Consider the following 23,859-nt stretch of genomic DNA (forward strand, 5'->3'; position numbering starts at 1 on the left):
TTACACTTCTCAAGTTCCATGCATTTTTCCCTTATATATTTGCTCTTGTCTAGTCTGCCTTTGCATATTCTCTCCTACATTCTTCCCTTTCCAATCCTTCTCTTTTACTCTGCATCATTTTTCTGCCAATTCAAACACCTTCTCAGTTAACCATGGTGTAGTCCGACACCGACTTTTTGGAATCTGTGGTTGGCCTTTTAAACATAACAGTTTTCATTTTATTCCAAAATTTTTTGGGGTTATTCTCCTCTTTCATCTGTGCCAATTCCTCAAACCCATAATTTTCATTGATTCTGGACAAGTCCAAATGTAGTAGACCTGTCGAACATGGTATCTTTAAAGTTGAAATTTATATTTGAGGCTAACAGCTGATGGGCTGACCCAGTCTGTACTCATGAAAGTCTTTGTCCATTTTCCATTCGATTTCCAGCATTGTTATATTTATTCCAAAGGTGATTTTGGTTCTTTGCCATACTGTCAGGTGACCTCCAGCTGCTGAGTGAAAATGGTCTTTAATGACCAGGAGATTAGAGCAACAGGAGATTAGAGCAGCAGAACTACCTGCCTTCCGCTCTCATTTTGCGAACCCAGACCACAGTTTCCCATTACTTCTTTATGAGATCTTGCAGCTCCAACTTTTGCATTTAAGTCTCCAGTTACAAGGGTAATATCTTTACTTGGTGTTTCAGTGAGTGTTTCTTCAAGTTGTCCATAGTTTCTGTATGATTATCCATATTCATATGCAAACAAAGGTGCTAGTGAACAGGAGTCTCCTGTTTAAAAATGTCAGCCATCTCGTCAGAAAGCAGAAATAATAATAGGTCTTCAGTGACTAATCACACACCAAAAATAGCACATAGTTAAGTGAAAAGCCTGCAAATGACAGTTGCCACTTTGAGTAAACTCTCTATCAAACAGTTACAAAAATGGTTTGAACAAATACATTTTGTAAAAATGTCCAAATTAAAATGTACAATCCCTGTAATGTCTAAAGCTGCCCAAATGCACTTCGGGCCTTACCATCTTACATGAGGTGAGCTCACCTGATCACCGCTTCAGTTCCTTACCACACCCCCTCCTGCCATATGTTTGCAAAAATCAGTCTGTTGATGCACAATTTGCACTTTTCTGCACAAAAGACATGCATATCCTCCATCCCTATATAGTCATGATACGTGAATGATTCTTTAGCACAGACCAGGAGCAGGCCAAAGGAAACCAGGGAAGTTTTATTCCAGACTACTGTCATCACTTCTTTTCACTCAGCAGTACCAAAAAGAACATGAATACTATGTAATATTCATAGAACCATATAGGACTTGTAAGCACTACTCCCCTTTGTGTGTTGTCTGCTTTGTAGTTAATGAGACAAGTTTATGACCATAAGGGAAAGTTGCATGTTGTATTATGTTGACTATGGATTTGTATAGTCACTGATGGAATAGCAAGTGGAGAAGAGATCAATTCCATATGCCCAGCTAAGTTTGGTCAGATCGTACAAACACTTAAACCCTGGAGTAGTGTTCGCTATTGTGCGTGGTGCCACTGGGTCCCACATCAGAGGGGATAGCAGAAGCTGAGTACTGGTGAATGTGAGGATGAAAGATTGTCTTTTCTTCCAGATCAGAATGACTCAGGGCAAGATGATTCAATCCAAATTTTATGCTATGATTAAAATACGTCTTTACTTGGTAGGCTCTTAATATTAAACAATAAGAAATCATCAAAGGAAAGTTATAAGAAGTAATTTGGGATCCTTCGGATTACGTTATTTTAAAGGCCAAATCCTAGACTGTATGTTACAGGATCTGGTTCCTGTTCCCATCTCTGTTCTGATTTAGGTAAGTGTCTTAACTCTCAGTATGTCTACACTGCAATTAGACACCTCCGGCTGGCCTGTGCCAGCTGACTCAGGCTCACAGGACTCAGGCTAAGGGGATGTTTCACTGCAGTGTAGACATCCAGGCTAGGGCTACACATCAAGCTCTTGGGCCCTCCCACCGCTCAGGGTCCTAGAGCTGCAGCTGCAGTGTAGTCATACCCTCAGCATCTATTTTCCCAGAAATAATTGTACTATTACACAATACAGCTATAGCATCTTCCATCCACAGATAGCCAAGCACAATGTGCAGAGATGACAATGCAGTTCACAGGGCTGTTCAGTTTTAACACATTAATTTTGAAATCCTCAGATGGAAAACACTATGGCGGGGCAAAGCATTATTACGGAAGACATAATTGTTTCTGAGTGCTTCAGTAGATTTATTTTCCAATGGAAGTAGAATATGTATACACAAACTTAGGGGCCATATTTTTAAATGATGGCCTCCACTTTTGCATACAAAATTTGCAGATGCAAACATGTGTAGTTTTTCTACCAAACCAATTCTGATCACTAATTAGGTAATTTAGATGTGTAAGTATCTGATTGTGGGCACAGTTTGGTTCTTAGACATACAAAAGACCTAAATTGTGAGTGCAAAAATGGAAAACTGGTTATGGCTAGGCAGAACATTTGGCTCTATGGCTCTGAAACAAGCTGACAAAAGCTGTGAAATTCAGAATCAAGCCTCATACTCTGTCCTTAACCAACTTCAATGCACTTGAATACTGCATAGGTCTCTGAACAGTGGGTAATTTTATATCCCATATGTTCCACACTATACTCAGCAGAGTGAGAATTAAGGACAGACTGGCACACTCTGTTTTTGTTGGCTTAAAGCATTTCATAGTGTTATTTTAATGTGGGATTTTGTTGTACTGAAATTACTTTTCTTTAAATGATGGAAAGTTACAGTGACAGTCTTTGGCCACAATGAAGGCAGTGCTAAAGTTCACTGTATCTAATGAATGGTGCTGAAGTCATTCCACAGACATAGCTTCAAATTTTGGAAAACTAAAAGTGATTCCAGATTTTAATTGAAATAAAATATGAGTGTTGTGAAGACCCCTGAAATCATTGTAGATTCATTCATAGGTGAATTTTACAACAATGCTGTTTTTATGACCCATTTATATGATGCGACCTTGACCTGTTATCTACCTTCCTAAGTGGCTGCGCTCTTCTGAGATGTTGCACCTAACAAGGTCTCAGACAAAATTAATGAGAAATGAAGATAAAGCATTCCCAGAATGGACTGCTTGGGTTTGGAACAATATATTAGAAGAGGGAAGACTAAGCCAAAGCCTGGCCATTTCAAGAATGCATTGCTAGACTCTTCTGTGTTTGCCAAAGCAAACATGCCATAGCAGAAAAGAAGAACACACTGACATCTGTACACACATATAAGAACTCCTAGAAAAGTGTCTTGAACGTGAGAGAAGAATCCACTTTGAACTCCACCAAAGACAATGCTTTGTGCAGCTAATTTACCTTGTTGAGCACCTAGATACTGCATTAATAAAGCCTAGAATCACATATTCAACAACAAGGAGAAAACAAAATATTGAATAGCTGCTTACTAAGTGAGCACCATGCATTCTGTGCATTGAATGAAGCAGGGGACTTCTGGAAAAAATAGTATGTGATCATGGAATTAAAGATTGTGTCATAATGTATAGGCATAAGGGGGCTGCATTAAAGTTGCACAGAGAGCCTTAATACTGGCATTTCCTGACTTTTGAATGCCTGACTTTGCAACCTTAATAATGCTCTTTTAATGTAGTTTTTGTGTGTGTAATTATTTTTATAGCACCTTAAGTGTATTACTCAGGCAAATGGGACAGCAGGCAAATAATACAGGCTAGATAACCTTTCCATAAAGATTTATTTTCCTTTCTTTAAATTGAATAAAAAGGAGCGACTAGTTTTGAGTGACTGTAAATGTGTGTCAAATTCAAAGCCGGAAACTTCAAAGTTAAAGCAAATATTCAATCCTTAACTTATTCTTTTGTGCCATTTTTAGCACAATGGCATGAGTTAGGAATTGAGTGAGAGCCTGATCTGTGAATTTTCTGAGCTTTGTCTGGTTTTGTCACAATCTTAATGTTATTTAGATGACAATGTCAGGGTAATTGAAAATGATGCAGGGTGAAGGCCAAAGGATCTCTTACTCCAATGATAGAATTCCAGTCTCTTATACTAGGAGTTTATCTTCCACTACAAGATCATTTTTCTCTGATAGCTGACAGTACATATGACCGCATATACCATTTCCAGAAGGCCACATTTCATGAGAAAACTGCTTCAGTAGGAGTTACCCTTGGAAACAAGGCTCTTGTAGGAACTGTGCTCCCTTGGGACAGGCTGCAATAGGAGCAGATGGACAACTGCAGTGATGGACTGTCTGATGATTATATACTTGCTGTCAGGGGTTCCTTGCAAAATGTAGGATTTGAGGAACACACTTCTTGCTTTCAAGCCGGGCAAATGCAATCAATAGGATTCATAGGGACTTTCTTTTGTGGGCTCCTAAAATGAAATCCAAGAAAATAAAAATTCCCTGTCAAGAGTTAAATGTCTTGTCCTGGACTAGTTGGCAAATAAGTCGACAGAACAAATATTTTCACTGAATCAATGGGTATTAACAGAACAATGTCCCTCTTACTAGATTCTGTTTACCCTAGAAACTAGAAGCATGGGCCAGATTTTGATCCCTTTTACACTGATGAAAATCCAGAGTCAATCCTTTCCTTCAAGGACATCATCATTCCATTCAAGTTACTGAATCTAAGATGGTGTATTTAACACGACTATCCTGGATGTGGCTAATGGATTTTACATGCCCTGCTCAAAGGAGTTTGAAAGATCATTAGTAGAGTTTGACCTCATTCTTCCTGAAGTAATCTGCTTGGAATGGATAGTTTTCACATCTGATTGCCTCTTGGGTTCATCGTATTTCAGTGTGCATCTGATAGTGTACAGCTAAGGACAAAATGAATTCCAGGCTGACATGGAGAACATCTCTTCATGGTAAGAATGATTACATGCTGGAATAGACCCAATGAGGTGAAGGTTTTAGAGACACCATCAATGCCAATGTTAACAAAAAATTAAATATGACACCAGGGTGAGTAATGATGGAGGAACTCTGACTAGCTCACCAGAAAAGTGTTTTCAAAGCCCTACTTACTCTGTCAGGGCTAAATTCTGACCATGACTTCAATGCCATTGACTTCCTTTATGCCACATATGGGGGTTTATGCTGGCTTTATTGACCCTGAAGATGGCCAGGCCAGCATAGATGGGCAGAGTAGAGGGGCTCCACAGCACTTCTGAATTCAGGGTTAACTACCTTTCCCCTTCTCCCCACCCAGTGGGCCATGAGTTTGGGATAACTCCTACTGCCTGTTATGGGAGAGAGAGGGGGAAATGGGGAAGAAAGGAAAAAAATGTTCCCCTGTGGGTGGGCCGGGAGGCAAAAGCATAGGTGAAGGCACTGTACCACCCCATTACTTCTCACCTGTTTAGGTTGGGGAGAAAACTTCACCCTGGCTGACAGCTCTGCTTATGAGCTGTCAGCCAGTAGCACTGTTGGGCCCAAGTAATCTTGGTAACAATCTCTGTGGATGACTGTCAGTCGTCTGTGGTAACTGGCTTCTATGGCTGTGGTGGTGCTCTGCATATGCACTGGGGACCCCCATCCCCAACACTATTCCCAAAAGGTGAGGTGGGATAAGAGTCATGGAATCCCGCTGGGTAAGCATGAGGGTAAAGCTGCCAGGTAGTGGACATGTGGCAACCCCTAAAGAGGGCTCTCTCAGGATTCCAATTGCTCTTGGCAACCACAGAGACAGGCTGGGCTACAGAACTGCGGCTAGCTCTGCAACACAAAGCTCTCTGGGACCAGGGTTTGGCCATTAAAGAATAAGCCATGACAGAGCCATACATAGAAGCTACGATCAGATATGTGGTGACTCATCTAGAATATGCTGGAAATGCATCTGGGGTGGAGTAAGATAGTCTTGTATCACACACAAGAGTACAGTGCTTGTTCAGCAAATCACAAACTACTTTGACTGAATTAATTGTCCCATTTCTAGGAAAGAAAGCAAGTACATACTGCAGATAAATCATAAAGAGCTGTGAGTTATTGTCTAAGTCCCTGATGAAACTATGATGCTATTGAAAAATGAGTTACCAGGGCAACAAGGTCCAAATCAGGCTTTCATGAACTGAAGGGAGAGAGAATTACAAATCCATGTTTAGCAGTCCACAAGGGAGAAAATGTCAAACTACTGTAGGCTCACACCAAAGAGGAAAAAGTGCAATTTTAAACAGTATAATTTACCAGTTGGTCAACAGCTGAATGGGAAGCACTAGCAGGAGGTCCATATGTCTATTAAAAAGAGCTCCACTTCTGTAAGATCACGAATGTAAGTTCAGTACCACACTAGAGAGGCAACATGAACAACTGACTGTATAAGTCATTAAGATTTTACTGAGATTTAAAACATCAAAGCTTCATAACAGCATGCACGGATTGCTTAGTTTTTAGAGATTATATTTATGAAGCGAAAATATGACTGTTAAAAGTTATCTTTAGACAACATTTTATCTAAACAGTAACACGACTGTGACCAGAAATATGTCTCTCAGCCAAGGGCTGTGCCTTTTGTGGCGTACCTCTCTTAAACTGCTGCACAGAGTCTGTCCCAAACTGTTTATCGATTGTGGTCTAAGTTAGAATGTGGCAAATTCTGTTCTAACACCCTCAAAAAGGTGCAGAAGGCCTTGAAATCAGTGGAACTGCCATGGTTCTTCACAGAACAATACAGGCCCTGTGACAGGCTACAGAAAAACAACTCCATGTGCTCTGTTTCAACTATGGCCGCGTGCAGAATTTTGGCATAGACTAGGGCAGGGAAGAAGTGTGCCGTTGGGATCAAAACTACACACACTCACTGGTTACCCTCTCTCCTCTTGTCTCCTCTTCTCCGGAGGTGGAGTTTCTTTCTCTGGTGTGACTCAGGCAGCCAGATAACATATTATAATTACCAGAATTGAGGGGTAGGCTACCATTCATTTCTGTTCTCCCACAATGGCATGCTATTTTCATTGACAAAACTGTGGCAAATGACATCCTGTCAAAAGTAATGTGAAAGAATGCCAGCAATCAGAAAACTGTTCAGTGAGACTTATAATTTAGCAGGAAAGAACTACCCATGAGAGCAACAAAACACAGTTTTTGCCACCCTCCTGGCATCTTAGCAGGCTATTCTGAACAGGAGGCACAGGCTGACGATTCACTTCCATATTGTCTAGGTGGCAGGGTAGGTTTTCTCATAAGAAATGTGAAGGTTATTGAGGTAAGGCACCTCTGTCAACACATTCTTTATGATGAGCAGACTGAATATTTCATGGGGGCATTTTCCTGCCAGATGTGTTGTCACTTGTGGCTTCATGCCTCAAAGATGCTTCTTTGATGAAATGGTAATGCTATTCTGCTAATCAGGAACACACTGGTCTAAAGTCCTCCTTCTTCCAGCACTCCACCTATCCTTCATTTATCATCAGCAAGTCTTTGGCTCTCAAAGTAGTGCTGTCCTGCATTTAGGATTGGCCTTTAACAGTGGAACATAAAAGGCAGAGTGGGGCTAATACCAGAAACATTGATTTGTCAAATAAATAATTGGACAGACACACACACACACGAATTGGACTCACCAAGCTCCAAAGAAAGGCATACAAGTCTTAATTTAGCTTCCTTCATGAGTACCTAACCAATGCCCTTGGTATTTATGAGCTCTTAATGCTGATATCATGAGTTAATATTTGGCCAAATGCTCCCCTCCATTCTGATTACTCCCAATGGCCTTTTATGTTAATGTAAGCATAGAAAAGGCCACCTGAAGACCTGCCAAGAGACCCATTTCCACACTGCCAATTAAGGCACAAATTCACTAGGGTGAGTATATATACTGTACACTGCAAACAAAATGCTATAACTTCAGGGATATCACAGGAACTGAGAAACACTAGCCTGCATCAAGCACAAAATCACTGCTTGTTGGGAGACTAAAATTAATACGACTAATAAAAATTCAACAGACTAGAATCTCCAAAGATTTTTAATAGGATATTCTAGGACACAATATTGTCTAAGTATCTACACATATAAAGCAATGGGGTCTGTCGTGGAGGCTGAGGAGTCAGGGTAAGGTGAAACTGATCCAGTGTTCGTGTGTAATTATTTTGAGAGCCACTGCATAGAACTCCCTGCCTGCTGAGCAACAAAACCTTGAGTAGCTCACAAGTAATTGCTGCAATGGAACCGTAAAGTATCTATGATACCCAGTGAAAAGAATACCCCTCTTAAATATCAGTGAATAATGTCCCAGTGCTGTCTATTTAATATAAGACATGAAGTTAATTACCTTTCTCTACTTCACTTTCAAAGGACAATTTCCTTCTTCGAAGTTTGCCGTTATCTCCATCCGAATCATTAGTGGTTTGTGATCTTATTATGAGATCAGCCTTGATTAATGAAACATGTAATGCAATGACAGATTAGTCCCATTTGAAAACAGCATATTATCAATAGGCGATTGACTGTTAATCATGTTCCAGTTTTAAGGAAGACAAGATTACACTACTAAGTCTGGATTGAATGAAAACACTATTGACATAGCTCAATATTAATAATTAAAATGATCACGTGGATGGAATAATTCCAGCAGTGATACCATCTGATGGTGAAATAAATGTCCAGACAAATTAGTTCATTATAATGCATGAGTGTGTTGTCATCAGCTCCTGAGCTTCTTGGAATTGTGTTTTTTAAAGTAACAAAGCATGGTGAAGTTAAATAAGAAAAAAAAATGAAAATAAGCTCTTACAAAGGATGTGTATTATTGCAGGCAGTACTGTGGTAACTGATTATAATTAGCTGTGATGTTTAATTACATGGTAATGATTACAAAGGTTAAGTTTTACAACAATAAATATAAGGTTGATAAACACCATGCATTTTACCCTTTTTTATCTGTCCAGTCCCTCCCTTCCTCCCTCTCTGATTCAGCTCGTTGAAATATTTTTTCTGTAGTTGAAAATTGTGGTTTCTCTTTTTATCCATCTTATCTTGTTGTCTACATGAAGTTTTAACTTGTGCTTTTTGTTGCAGAAATGGATTCAAGAAACATTTAACACATTTGAATTGTTTTTAGTGCCAAAAAACTGAGCAACAACATGCTGATAATGTATTTAAAAACAAATAATCTTGCATGAAGGCAGTGCTGTGTGTGAATATGCACAAGGCATGGGCTTTGAACCCACTTCCCTTCCCCTTACTGCTCAGTCAGGACATGCCAATTGGGTAAGTTGCTTGGTCATGTCACTGGACTGGGAAGAAGGGACGGTGAAACATTTACTGCTCCTGCTGCTGCTCTAAATTTAGTCCTGAAGGGAGAGGTTTAGATTTATATGGACTTCACAATGGTGCCCATGGATAAAATAATGGAGGAGAAAAAAGCTAGGAGAAAAGAAGGTAGGAATAGCTCAGGGATAGCCAGGCACAGGCATCTATCAGCTAAATAAAAAACTGGGACGGCATGGGGTTTCCAAAAGCACACTGGTCACAGATGTGCTGATTGCATCATTTGCATATTATTTTGAGAGTTAGGTTAGTGCAGTGTTGTTCTCACAACAAATTTTTTGGTGGTCTCAGAATGCAGCCGCCAACTCTCATTGGTGGCCGCACTGACACTTTTTCCTAAAATAATTAACTTTAGAAAAAACAACTAAAAATGCACAGAGACACAGCCAAATCATTGTATTTGTAGGGTTTTTTTGGCAGACTCAATAATAAAAATAATGCTGCTTCCCCCTTCAGCCCTCCACCCCCTATGGAGGGCTTAATGGGTCCTGGGGCTTGCTGTGAAAAGTGATATTTGTAAATTTGTTAATATCACAGCACACTTACCTGGGAGGCTAGGAAAGGTGATATTAACAAACATACAAGTATCACTTTTCACAGATAGCTAGTAAGTCTCCTCTGAAAAGTGATACTTGCATGCTTGTTAATATCACTTTTCTCAGCAAGCCCCAGAACCCATTAAGCCCTGGATGGGGGGAAGCAGGGGCCAGAGATGATGGTGGGATGGATGTGGGGCCAGGGGAGGCAGTGGGGACCTGGGGCAAAGGGGGATGGATGCGAGGCCAGGAAGGCACCAGGGTCCAGTGTTGAAGGATACAGGGCTGTGGGAGGCAGCAGGGCCCAGGGGCGATGGGGGTGGGTGATGAGCCCCACCGTTGCGTGGCCAGAGCCAGGGCCTGGTGTCTGCTGCCATGCAGCCAGGGCCGGGGTCAGTGCCCTCACCCAGAGCCTGGAGCTGGGGACAGGAACTGTGTGGCTGGAGGCAGGGATCAGAACCTGCTGCCGCACAGCCAGAGCTGTGGGTCAGCGCCCAAGGCCAGTGCCTGTTGCTGTAAGGCCAGAGCCCAGAGCTGGGTGCTGGAGCCCAGGGGTGGGTGGCTGGAGCCAGGAGTCAGCACCTGCCGCTACGTGGGAATAGAGCTCTGGGCAGGCGCCTGCTGCTGTGCAGGGCAGCCTGATGCCATGCAGCTGGGCCAAGGGATCAGTGCCAGGGGCCGCACGGCCAGAGCTGTGGGCTGGCACCTGCTGCTGGGAAGTTAGAGCAGGGGATCAGCACCAGAGGCTGGGGCCGTGTGGTTGGAGCTCAGGGCCAGCGCCCAGCACTGCATGGCCAGAACTGGGAGCCAGAAGCTAACAGCCGGAGCAGGGGGTCAGCGCCTGCCAGCACCAGCACGGCCAGAGCCATGTGTTGGCACCTAAAGCCCCGTGCTTGGAGCTGGCTGGCAGCTGGGGACAGCGCCTGCTGCCCCACAGCTGGAACCAGGAGCCGGAGACTGAAGCCCTGCAGTTGGAGGCCAGGGCTGTGTGGCCAGAGCCGGGGTGGGGGGTGTCAGTACTCACTGCCCAGCTGTCAGAGCCCAGGGCTGCATAGCCAGGTTCCTGAAGTCCTGCCGCTGGAACCTGCTGCCCAGCCCCCATCCCCCCAACGTGGGTCAAGAACTCACCTTGCTCCTTCAACACTGTGTCCCACCTCTCTCCTGGAGCAACAAGGAGGAGTGGGCAGGGCTGATGCTTTGCCTCCCCCCATCACCACCCAGGAGGCTGTCATGGCTGCATGAAAAGCCCCTGGTGGCTGCATTTGGTCACGGTGGCCGCATTTGAGAAACACTGTGTTAGTCAATGAGTTACTAGCTAAGACCCTGTTCCTGCGAATTCATAGGCATGGGTGTCTTCCCACTGTGTGGAGCGCCAAAAGTGTCTCTAGTTGCTTCTTCACTTGGGGGAGTACGGGTGGGGCAGTAAGAAGCAGGAGCCACCCCTAAGGAACTAATGGGTGGGGAGGATGGGTGTGAGGGGATTGTCTCTGGGTTCTACATCATGGATTTTTAACACACATGATGGATAGAGTTTCATTTTAACTAACAATGAGCCTCCAATGAGAAAAATAATTATAAAACATTATGATGATGAAAGTACAGGAAATAGTTGCTCAAAAGCCCCTATCATGAAGAATTAATTTTATCCTCAAGGAGCTCTCAAATATGCAGAGTTTCAGGCCTAGCTTCAATGTATCCGTAAAATATATTATATCTAACATTTAAATAATAGCAATGACCTTTCCAAAGCTGAGTTAACATATGGAACAGAAAGGATAATTTTGTAAAGAAAAAAAATACAATTTTTATGAAGGAAGGCTCAGCATTAAAAAATAACATGATTTGTTCTATAAAGTGACTTTTAATATATTCTATTTTTTTAAATAAATTAAAACATATGTAGAACCTCCCTGATTTGTACTTTGCTGATCAGCAACCCTTGTGCCCGGCATTTGCATACAAAATTCCAGTGGTCTCTGTCTCCTCATGTCTCAGCATGGATTCAAGAGCAGAGTGCTACAGGGTGGTCTCTCCATACTAAGGCTGTATTATCTTTACTTTAAAATATACTGGAACACCTGAAATACTGTGATGTATATCAGGAATAATTAAACTTAAATTTAAACTACATTTTTCAAATACACAACTATAAAGGGGCAGATCCATCGCGCAGTATAGCCCACACTTTCTGGACATGGCTAGATGCACTTCTACAGCATTATGTGATAGGCAAAGCTACCTAGGCAGTAGCTTCTCCCTTGTTCCTCCTCTGTTGTGATAATTAGGCCTACAAATTTACCCTAAGTGTGAGCTTAACTGTGAAAAGTGAGTGAAAGTTTAAAAAATGTCACAATAACTGATACCAATAAATGTTGAAGGTAGAGGGAGACAAAGACTGATTTAATCCAAACAGAAAGGCCTACTGGAATAACTCAAGTACTGTGTTTTAAATCATGCCTGGGAAACAAGAGACGTGTAGGACTAAAAATCAATTAACCAAAATTGATGTTTTATCCACTAATTAGGTCTAATTTCCAATACAAATGAGAGGATGGGCTATTCTGCCCATCACTCCCTTTTGGAACTTAGTTGAGCACTGGCTACTGCAGCACTGGCTAACTGAAAGACAAAAATAGGGGAAGGACCAAGCTTCACCACCATAGCTGTCACCCCCACTATCTCCTAAAATCCCAGACCTTCTTCATCCTAATTCTGAAAGATGTCCTGACCAGACTGGGCCAAAGACAGGGAGCGAGGTGCCATTGCCGCCTCTACCACCTCTGGGTAAATCTTGACCACCGCCTAGGATGTAAGATGCTGATACTTCCCCTCCACCTCACCCATGTGTACTTTCCTTCTCCACTTTATTCCTTTGCTCTCCCTGGAACGTTGCTCCTCCATGCACCCCTAGGGGGCTCTGGGGCGGGGGGAGCAAGGAGCGACTTCCTTGCATCCAGGTCACTTTTCCCACCTGGGCTGCGTAAGAGGAGGGCAGCTCCTGCTGCTTGCCTCACAGCCCAGCTCAAGTGGGGAAAGTGACCTGGATGCACGGAGTTCTTGGTGTTGCTCCTCACTTCCCCTGCCCACACAGCTCTCTAGGGGAGCACGGAGAAACACTGGGGTGTGTGTGTGCAGTATCTGTGTGTCACCATTCCCCCACATTCCTCCGCCAGGAGGAAGCAGGGAGTTCCCTCCCCCCATGCAGTGCTCCTCAGGCAACAGTTTCTGACACTACACCAGCAGCGCACAGCCCTACACTGCTGCACAGCAACCACTTGACCACTGGGCACCGTGGGCAGCCACCCAGGTGGCCTACTCCTGAGGTCAGCCCTGAGTCCATCTCAACTAACTTCTTTTCTTTTCCCCAAAAAGGACAGTCTTTACCATCTTTAATACCATCTACAAGATTTTTGTGATTGTTTTGTGTTTTTGCAATTTTAGTTGTTTTGTTTTAAAAATATTTTTCCTTATTGTTTTTACAATGTTTTGGGGTTATTGTTTTTTTGTGTTTTGCAATTTTTTTCTGTTTTGTTTGTGATGTCAGTTTTTGTTGTTTCATGGGTTAAATCCTCATGGTGGGCTTAGCTGCCCTCACAAATATTGGTGGTGAAAAAGGTGGGCAAGTTCTGTCATAGAGTACAAATGGCTGCTAAGTTTTACTGCTTCTGGGTGTTCCAAATAGCTCATAAATGCAGAAGTGATTCCTAAAGAACATCATTTTGTTGCTTCTTTGTAAAAGAAGGCAATACGCTTGGGTAAAAATGCCATCAGAGCTAAACAAATTTCTCTAGGTGACAAAGTTTAACCATTGGTGCATACATTTTCACAGTTTGTGTAGATATGCAGCTTTGAATGTGTAAGCGCCAAAAAGAAGCGGAAAGTTTTCTCCCCAATCTTTACCCATTCTGGGCATACAGCCAAAGAACTGATAACAGCTGGTTTGTTTTTAAACATCTTACAGTCATATAACAGCAGCTGTTTGAGATTTGTTTTACTACAAAACAAGTAAGTGGTAAGTTCTTAGCTTTTGTTAACATCTGGAAGGTTTAACTGTAATTTTGGTAAGATCTAATCAAATAAGATTTGTAAATGCCAGCGGTGGGATAAATAATAACGAAGTACCCTCCCCACCCTCCTCTATGTGCTTAAATTAAAATATGTTTTTAGTGACATAATGAACAAAGGTCCGATCATAGGCAGAACTGGTTACCAAAAAAAGGGATTATGTTGTGATAATTAGGCCTACAAATTTACCCTAATTGGGAGCTCAACAGTAAAAAGTGAGTGAATGTTTATAAATTGTCACAATAACCACTTACAATAAATGCTGATGGGAAAAGGTACGAAAGGGAGACAAAGACTGACTTAGTCCAAACAGAAAGAACTACTGACAAAATTCAAGGACTGTGTTTCAAATCATGCCTGGCAAACAAGAGAAGCATGGGACTGGAAATCAATGAACCAAAATTGGTGTGTTAGAAATTAGGCCTAATTGGTGGATAAAATAACGAGTGGATGGACTATTCTGCCCATCAGTCCCTGTTGGGGTTCTTAAAAAAAGAAACCATAGGAGAAAAGCAGGGTGCCAGAACACCGACTGGCAAAGATGAGAGAAGGGGAAGGAGTGAGCTTCACCATCATAGCTGCTATCCCATGATCTTCATCCTAATCCTGAAAGGTGTCCTGACCAGACCAGGCCAGGCCAAAAAAGAGGGAGCCAGAACATATGGCCACCTCTACCTGGCTCCAGCTAAATCCCAACCACTACTTGGGATGCAAGACTTTATCACAGCCTGCTCCTCCAACTCTGTGTATCCTTTTCCTTTCCCACCTTATTTCTTCTCTTTTCTCTCCCTCTCCGTTTGCCTTCTGTCTAACAGGAGCCTAGTTTAGATGGTAAAGACTGTATATTTTGGAACACTGATGAGAGCCTGTGACCAGAAAGAGGCAGTTAAAAGCAATGCCCTAAATAGCCTGGGGCTGGTATGAGTTTGCCAGGTCTCGAGGTGACTGATAAGACTGCGCGTTGTGCCTACATTTTTCCAGCAGTGAGGCTGCAAGTGAGATTCAACATCAGAGTTAGAAGCTGCATGTTCTATCTTTGCTGTTCTTTCCTCTCCCCTTTTGTGTGTTTGTGTCTTGTTTTGTCTTCCAGAAAATGGGGTTGAACTTCAGCAACAACAAAAACTCCAGCCCATCTCAACTAACTTCCTCCCATTTCCCGCAAAAGGACAGTGATTACTATCTTTGATACCATCTAAAAGAGACTGTCAGACAAAGGGGTTTCTCCTAGAAAAAGGAAAGGGAACAAGGGATGATGTTCAAATGAAAGCTTTACTTAACACTTTACATTTCAAATAATGCAAATTTCCCCCATTCTTTTCTGTATCTTTAATAAAAGGGTAACAAGATTTTTAATTATGTATTTGCCATGGTACTATGCAGGCTGAAGTCTCTGTATACCAAACCCCAAGCCTTGTTTAACACTGTTTAATGTTGGACAGTGACAACGTCTTATTAACACCTTTTACTCTTTGGGCCCATTTATTCCATCCAAACGAATGCAACACCTCTCGCTCCTGTTAGCCAGAAGCATCCTCCCCTTCAGCCAATGGCCAACCCTCTATTTTTTTTCCAAATCCAGACTGACAAACTTCCTGGGAGAAGTGAACCCTACCGAGGCTGCACTTCCTTCTCCTTTCTTGAAGGGGGCACTGTGGGCAGGGAGGCATCTTAAGGAAGCCATTGGTGGGAGGAGAGACAAACGGAGGTTCTGCAGGTTCAGGGTAGGGAAGACAAGTGTGGGGTGTCCTACCAAGAGTGCTTCATATGTTTTATTAGTTAATTTTGAATATAGGAAATGTAGTCCAAGAGGACAGAAGATTTGCAAGACAATTACATTTGTTGTAGTATTAGTCATAAATGGAACCAGGGTAGCTTGATTCTTGTTTATTTTCTTTTTCTGATAAATATATTGACAGTGTCAAATTTCCCTCATTAAGTTTATATTCATGTTTATTTCAAAACAGTTTTTTAATGGGCATATCAAAATATTCAAAATCCCTCTGGTTGAAATCTTAACACTATTTGAATAAAGAACCAAATCCTGGTAGTTTAATATCACCTGAGTCATCTCATTCACTTCTGCTAGGTCTATCGGACTTTGCTGGGACCACACAGGTAAGTTTTCTTGAACAGAATTTGGCCTCAAGCCTTTTGCTTTCAATTCTGTTAGCCTTTGTTTTTCATCTATTTTCCAGTTCTGATCATATGGAACTGATTCCACTCTCACACCATTATAAGTCCATTAACTTTGGTGTAAAAGAAGAGCCAGAACTTATATTTTCCAGGGACGTCTTTCTTTTCTGTGACTTAACAAGTACACTTGAAAGAAAATCATAGAAAAAAACAACACCTACTGTATGTACCTTTGAAGTTTCATGTCTCAGATTAAAAGTCAGTTCTAGATTGGTGAGAAAGAGATCAGAAAATTCAGGATACATATCCAAAACTTCTAGTAGGTCTTCTCGCTGGATCTTATGCAAGTCACAATAGGTTAAAGCTCTCACATCAGCATTTGATTTCCCTGGTTTTGCATAAAGATGTACCATCTCTCCAAAAATATCATTTTTACCTGCAAAAAAAAATCAGACGGATTATTTTAATTATGAGAACTCCATTAAAATGAATGCACCCATAACTCTTCAAGAAACTTATACTATGGGATATGAAGTTATGAAACCTGATTATCCTGATTTACACCAGTGTATGTCAGAGGAGTAATTCCATCAAAATCAGTGGAGTGACGCTGGTATAAAACTGGACTAAGCAAGAGGAAGATCTGGAAATTTTAAAACTCTGTTTTGAATCAGTTCTGCATTATTCCTGACATAACAGAATACATGCAGAATTTCTACCAGCCCCTTCTTGTAACAAAAATATAATCTAGAGTAGTAAATAATATTGTTCATGATGATGTAATTTTATACTACAGTAGTGCCCAGAGCGCCCAATCTGGATTGAGACTACATTGTCCCAGCAAATATACAAATATATATGATGACATAGTCCTTTCCCCAAAGATCTGCAACAGAAGAAACTGACTCAATTTTCAATGTTAGAATTAACTTTGAACAGTAATTCAAAACCTCCAGAGGCAGCAGCCCCTTAAACAGAGCTGTTTTCATGCTAATACTTTTACAACTCTGCTTTCCTTCAACCTTGACACATTTACAGTATTTATTTCTCACTAAAATAGTCGTCAGTAACGTACGTGCTTGTTTTTCCAAAATCTGCATCTGATCTTTTATAGCATATGTAGTGTGAGGACATAGACACAAAGAACCATGACTTAAGCAGTAACTAGAGAACTCTTTGACAAACTCCCTTGTATAAGGTATAAGGTATACAATGTATAATAATATCTGATATTAAATTTTGTTAACATATCTTGCAAGTACAGTTTGATATCTGTGACAATTATATTGCAGTAATCACTTTGATAACACTTGTTCACATTAGCCTTAAAATATCATAGTTACAAAATGTTGTATCATATTTAATCTATCATGACATACAGTATGATATCATGAATATCATATATCACATCAACTTCTGTTGGAGAGAGAGGCAAACTTTTGAGCTTACACAGAGCTCTTCTCCTCCTCCTTCTTCCTCTGTGTAAGCTCAAAAGCTTGTCTCTCTCACCAACATTCTCTCTGGGTCTAATATCTTGGGACCAACAGGCTACAGCAACCCTTCATCTATCACATAATCATATATATCTAAAGTCCTGTGCTGATACAAAATTTGTATCCATATCTGATCCACGATCCAAAAACACATTCTGTGGCTATCTACATCCACACATATAAAGCGGATAGCCGCAGATCTGCAGGGCTCTCTCTATATATCACCACATTGCCATCCTTCTAATTTCTCCATCTACTGTTTCTCCATCTACAAACTCCCTTGTTTATTGAGCTCCCTGCTGCATCCTGACCTCTGGTAACTGTGGAAGACCAGGAACTCTGTAATCACTCCACACTTTATTCAGGCAAAATCTCCATTGCATGCAGTGAGGTATGTGGGATCAGGCCCTCAGATTGAAATGGCTCCAGAATTCATTTCCATTATCCATCTTTCAAAAATTTACAAAGATTTTGGCCAACATGTTCAGGAGCGAACTTCGATTTTGGGTGCCCATCTTGAGACACTTTGTACCTTGTTATCAGAAGTGCTGAGCGCCCATAGCTCCATACTTCAAAACAAAGATGTAGATGCGCAGTTCCTCTGAAAATAGGGCCCAGAGTGTTTGAAGTTGGGTACCCAAATTCAGTGAATCAGTGGCCACTTAGGAAATGTTGACCTTTGTTTCTGCCCTATAATCCCTTCTTCTGCAAGGCACAAAGGGGACAAAAATGATCACAAACACCTGTCAGCTCCGGCCTGCAAACCTGGAAAGAGGTAGCAATACCTATGAACCATCATACTAACCTTGCCCCCCCTCAACCAACAAGGCTAAAAAGCTCCCCCCTGCATATACTGCATGGTTGGAATTCTGCAAATCTGGGGGGAATGGCAGTCCAGAGATGGAGGAACTGGGAGCAGCCCAACCACGTAGCATTATACTCTCCAGGACAATTGGATTTTCCATTATAATGCTGAGCTGCATTATCTCCCTCTCAGAAAGGGCTTTAGTGTGCTACTGCAATCAGATCAGTAGTGATAACATGGCTTGGCTCCCGAATGAAAATGCTGCCAAAAGGAGGGGATTTGGGGAGAAACAAGGAGGGACGGACTGTCTGTTCAGATCCCCCTCACATCTATGGGTTTCTTTGAGGATTTGGGGACATATGCACACTGCAGAGGGCTTTGGCCATGCTACTTGTGTGTGGCTGCAAACCTGTCCCAGTGGAGGGAAGGATGCATCAACAAGAGTTTTCCATGTTAATTTTCCCTCCTGTGTGCTTTTCTGCAGGAGGCAGATGTTTTTGGCAAAATGTTGTTTATCTTTGTTCTTTTTCAAAGAGGTTTTATTGCAGGCTAATTTCATGCAGGCTAATTTAAACCAGCCCATTATTCTGACCAATATCATTTTATTGTTGATTTGTACTCTCCTATGTGTTTATATTCTTGCTGTCACAAACTGTTGCAGAACAATGCAGCAGCAATCAAGCATAGCACAAGAGCCAATAAAATAAAAATAATTCCCTCATTTTTTCTTGACTGAGGACTACAATTATTTTCACATATTTTAAGATGGTCTCCATGGGATAGATTGTTCAATCTACTCCAAGGTGTTCTGGAAGCTCCACATGGTTCTCCCTCCAGTTTCCCTGGCATTATTCCTTCCAGAGGGATAGGGTTTGCAATAAGAGTAGGAGTCTGTTATGCCACAAAACCTCTGCGGCTCTCAGGTAATACAGGGAGGTCATTTGTCTCTGCAGTAGCCTCTCTCTCCCCTCTGTGTTTTCTATCCTGCTCCCAGTGAAGTAGATGACAAAACTTCTATTGACTCAGTTCAACACAACTCCATTGTAATTAAAGATAGGTGACATTTTTTGCATGCAACTATTTTTGGTGAAAAATGCAGATTTGGCAACACCAAAACATTTCATGAATTCCTGTAAAAATTGCTTCAGTTGACCCCTCCCCTCCAATTCCAAAAAATCAAAACATTTAATTTCAACATTTTCTAAATGAAAAACTTCACTTTTAAAGTTCAAATGACTTTTTGGTTCAACATTTCCTTTAATTCGGTTAAAAAAACCAGTCAAAAATGTTTAACATGATCAAAATTGAAATGAAACATTTTGTTGGACTCAAAATGATTTTTTTTTACTTTTCAATTTTTCAAAATTTTGTTTTTGTTTTGATGTGAAAATTTTTCCTCCCAATTTTTTGGAATTGCCAGTGCATGGAAAAATCCATTGTTCACCCAGCTCCAATTGTAACCTCACCTCTAAGGATTCTGTCACCAGCCAGTGCCATAGGACTGACTCACAGGAGGGGGAAGTGCGTACCTTAATGCCGTTTCACATAATTTTAACTTAGGCAGGTATTTATGTTGGAGTTGATTGGGGAAAATTCTAAATGCACATGCAGCTGGGCTCTTTGATGCACAGGGATTCTCTACTCCCTGCATGGACTCTCCAGATCCTACCCCTTCCCCTGTACAGCAAAGTTACTTGTGATACGGACAGGCCCCCTTCCTGACCATGGGGTGAGGATATTATGTAGGTGCTGCTGCTAAATTAGTCATAAAGAAGCTTGATTTTAAATTAAAGTGACAGTCATTCACAGGGTGCATGCACCAAATATGGCAATGGACTTTTTCAGTCTGCTGTTCTATAGTATGTGCTAGCAGAAAGATGACATTCCATCTCCTTAGTTTGCAAATACATACCAAGAATGGCTACAACTATGTCATTCTTGAGGATTTCTATGGAGCCTCTTGACAGGAAGTAAAGAGCTGTGAGAACGTCACCACAGTGGACTAAGGTGTCACCAGGAGGAGCATGGGTTGTCTTAAACTTCATAGCTAAAGCTCGGAGACAACCTTTACTGGCCCCCTGGAAAGCTTTGCAGTTCTGAAGCAAGTTTTGGTTGAGGTGTAGACAAATGTCAGCTTGTAAGCATTCTGGAAACCCCTTTAGGACCTGAAGAGAAAAATGAAAGCATTTCACATCAATACTATGCAAATAATTTTAAATAACTTGTAATGTTTTCTTTGTTCCCAGTATGAATGCATTGACATAAAAATAGTGGTGGGTAGCAAGGCTGTTCAGAATATTTTCAATTCATCCAGGTTAATGAACATTTAGTTTGATCAAAATATGGGATCAAATGGCTGTTCTCTATATTAATTTAATTTGAATGCTAGTAGGGTCTCTTGAAAGTGTAGTGCTCACACACATTTTTTATTTCTTGCATTACAGGAAATATGATCAGTACGTGTGACTAAATTGCAACAGGATAATGACAAGATATAACTAAATTTGGAAGGATTAGATTTTTATAGGTAACGGTCAGTAAATGTCGATTTTACCATACACACTCTGACAAAAATATTTCCATCGATAATAATCAAAATTTACAAGTAGGTGAAGTAAGAAAAATGCTGCTTGAGAACTTAGAGTTTGGTTTAAGCGCACTTACTTTGTATAACTTGACCTGTGATGTTGGCTATTTGTGTTTTAATGATTACAAGGCTTTAACTTTTTGACTCTCGGGGTCTACAACAATTATTGTCTGACCCCCATCATTTCCCACAACTGAAAATTTAAATAGATAAAAATAGAAAAAATGATTAAAAGCTATAATTTTGCACAACTGTGAAAATTTAAATTGATAAGTGTTGCTAAATATATTTAATTTAGAAATGTATAGCCCAGATCCTCAGTAGGCAAATGGCTTGTGTACTCCATTCAAGCCAGATTTACACAAGCTGAGGATCTGGCCCATAAGCTGCAGGTATTTGCTCATCTGTTATTCAGGTTCACTGGAATTTACCTAGAACTGCGGGATTCCCCAAAGAGACACTGTTAATTTTGTTCATGGAATGAAGACAAGGATTCTGCTTACAACTTGGTCATTTTGGGCGAGAGATTTGCTAAATTGTTCAGCATTAACCTTTGTTTTCTCTGAAGGTAATGGAAATTTTACTATTCATTTCAATGGAAACAATGCCCACCCATTGAGTAAACTCATTGTATTCAGAAACTGGACTTACACATAAGTTACTAGGCATTGTCCACTTCGTAGGCCACATCCTGCTTGTTTTTCACTTATGCAGAGAGTCCCATTAAAGTTAATGGGCCAAATTTTCTTTTATTACACAGTTTTCTTTGATTTCAAGGGGAGTTGCATATGCATATCTGAATTCGACACAATGGGACTAATCATATGAGTAATATGAACAGGATTTGCCTTCCTGCTATTAACACAGTCTATTGATCTATGACTTTTTCTTTTACAGTGTGTACGCACGCACATAAGTAATATCAATGGGTATTTCTGTAGAGAATGCAATTTAAAATAATTCCTGTCATAACAGTATTCAGTCCTCACTGTATATTTTCTTATTTCAGCACAATAAAGGTCTGTGCAGTCATTCCTATTGCATAAATAGGTTCTTAACTGCTATCTCTCGCCTTGTTAACAGAGAAGAGGAATGTGTACATTTCTGACATGAGGCTATTTGTCCACCGAAGCCAAGCTATGATTTACAAATGAAACATTAGTACCTTTAATTGCTTTTGAAATATTTCTATGATTGCTAACAGAAATCAATACAGCTTCTACTGTGAAATAACAGAAAACACAATGTTATAACACACATTTATACAAATAGTTTAACAATTTATGGCCTTTGGACACTATCACACCAGTCTATACATCTTCAAAGAAGCCAGAATTCAACAAGAAGCAAAGGAAAACAAAAAAATAAAAAAGGAAAAGCTCCAATTTCACCACTCTGTTACCAATGTCTAACCACATATTACCAGATATTGCTTAAAGTACAATTGGTTCTATTTATTTTAATATGGTTGTTTCCAAACATATTAACAAGTTACTATCATTTACAAAATTTATCATGTTCTGAATAATACAGCAAAACTGATATCTAAACATCTTAGATCAAAGTCTGGGGGATGAAAAGTTGGAAATATTTGCTTTTAAATTACTTTGATCTGTTCATGTGACTGAAGAAAAGAACTTAATATTTTGAAGTGTTTAATTTTTAATCTCTCACTCTCTCTTTTTGTTATGCTCCCATTTTAATACAATTTAGAAGAGCCCAAATGTTAAATGACATGAAATACCAACCTATTTTCAATTCAGGTGTGCTAAAAGTGAAATGTTTTTGTGTTGTTAGACACACAGAAGAACAGTCTTAACATGAATCAGATTCACTTCAGTTTTTATTTGTATTATTTAACAAAGAATTTTACTTTACTATTAAACAAAAGCTATGCAGAGCATGTTTGTTGGGTTAGTTAATATTTCTGCACATTTTTGGTTTATTTGGAGAAACAAGTATAAAGGTCATTAATTTGTTCTGACTATGAAGATGTTATAAACCATTGCCTAATATTTGTTAGTTGCTGTATTCATATTTCAATAGCACCCAAAATGTACTAGGCACTGTACAAACATGTATGAGGAGATAGGCCCTGCCTGAGAGAGATTATACCCTAAAATACCATAAATACTGTACATCAGGTATTAAAAGCATTTATGATTTGAAGCTATGATTTTCAACGGTCCCTAAGGAAAATGGGCACCCAAAGTCCATTTAATTGTGATGGGAGTTGGGTGCTTTTTGGCAGTTTTGAAAAATCACAGCCTAAATTTTTGACTTCAGAAGAGTTAAAATTCGTTAGAACATTGGTATATACAGTACTTCTAAGAGCAGAATTGCCTCACCACTTTTATTATACTTGATCATATTTTAAATATTAGCAAATTGTGTGTTTTAGATTATTTGGTCAGTCTGCCATAAAATTTATGTATTCTTTTCTAATCCATGCTGGTCTTTATGAAAATATTTGGTTCAGCAATTTTACCAAGATGTTAAAAAAAAAAAAAAAGAAGAGCGATTCTGATCTCACACCACTGTAAATCCAGAATAACTGTATTCAGATTAATGGAGTTACAACTCCTATTAGATTGGTGAATTGGGAAACCAGGCCTTAATATTTATAGAGTACCCAGAATTGCCAACCCAAAGTGTTCAATAATCAGGAGTTAGGTCTTCAAAAATTATGTGTTTTTTTTTAAATAGGGGGTTCTTTTATCATCTAGTTTCTAGGCCATTAAGTATACTCTGGTAACATTTACAAGTTTCTCTGTGACTAGGAGTAGTAAAAACTTACTCTCTAAAAAATAAAACCTGAGATTCACTTTGTAGCTATCTGACTTGAGAAGCTGGAGCTTTAAGAAAACCACTAACAATTGTGAGACCTGTGATGAAATTATGAAAATTGACAACACTGAGTGCAACA

The 23,859-nt window shown here is 40.3% G+C and overlaps 1 protein-coding gene across 9 annotated transcripts in view; it reads right to left on the minus strand.

The window, feature by feature from the left end:
• KCNH7 (potassium voltage-gated channel subfamily H member 7) overlaps positions 1 to 23,859 on the minus strand; it is a 343,750-nt gene that overhangs the window by 15,058 nt on the left and 304,833 nt on the right. For 6 of the 9 annotated variants that reach the window (XM_073305646.1, XM_073305643.1, XM_073305639.1 and 3 more), the window contains 3 exons: positions 20,259 to 20,511; positions 16,270 to 16,484; positions 8,317 to 8,416 (listed from right to left, as the gene is read on the minus strand). In XM_073305646.1, the coding sequence (XP_073161747.1) occupies positions 8,317 to 8,416; positions 16,270 to 16,484; positions 20,259 to 20,511 (568 nt within the window). The remainder of the gene's footprint in view (positions 1 to 8,316; positions 8,417 to 16,269; positions 16,485 to 20,258; positions 20,512 to 23,859) is intronic. The other 3 variants (XM_078847950.1, XM_073305636.1, XM_073305637.1) reach the window with 2 other exon arrangements.

Source organism: Lepidochelys kempii, chromosome 11, assembly GCF_965140285.1.
Source record: "Lepidochelys kempii isolate rLepKem1 chromosome 11, rLepKem1.hap1, whole genome shotgun sequence".
NCBI lineage: Eukaryota > Metazoa > Chordata > Testudines > Cheloniidae > Lepidochelys > Lepidochelys kempii.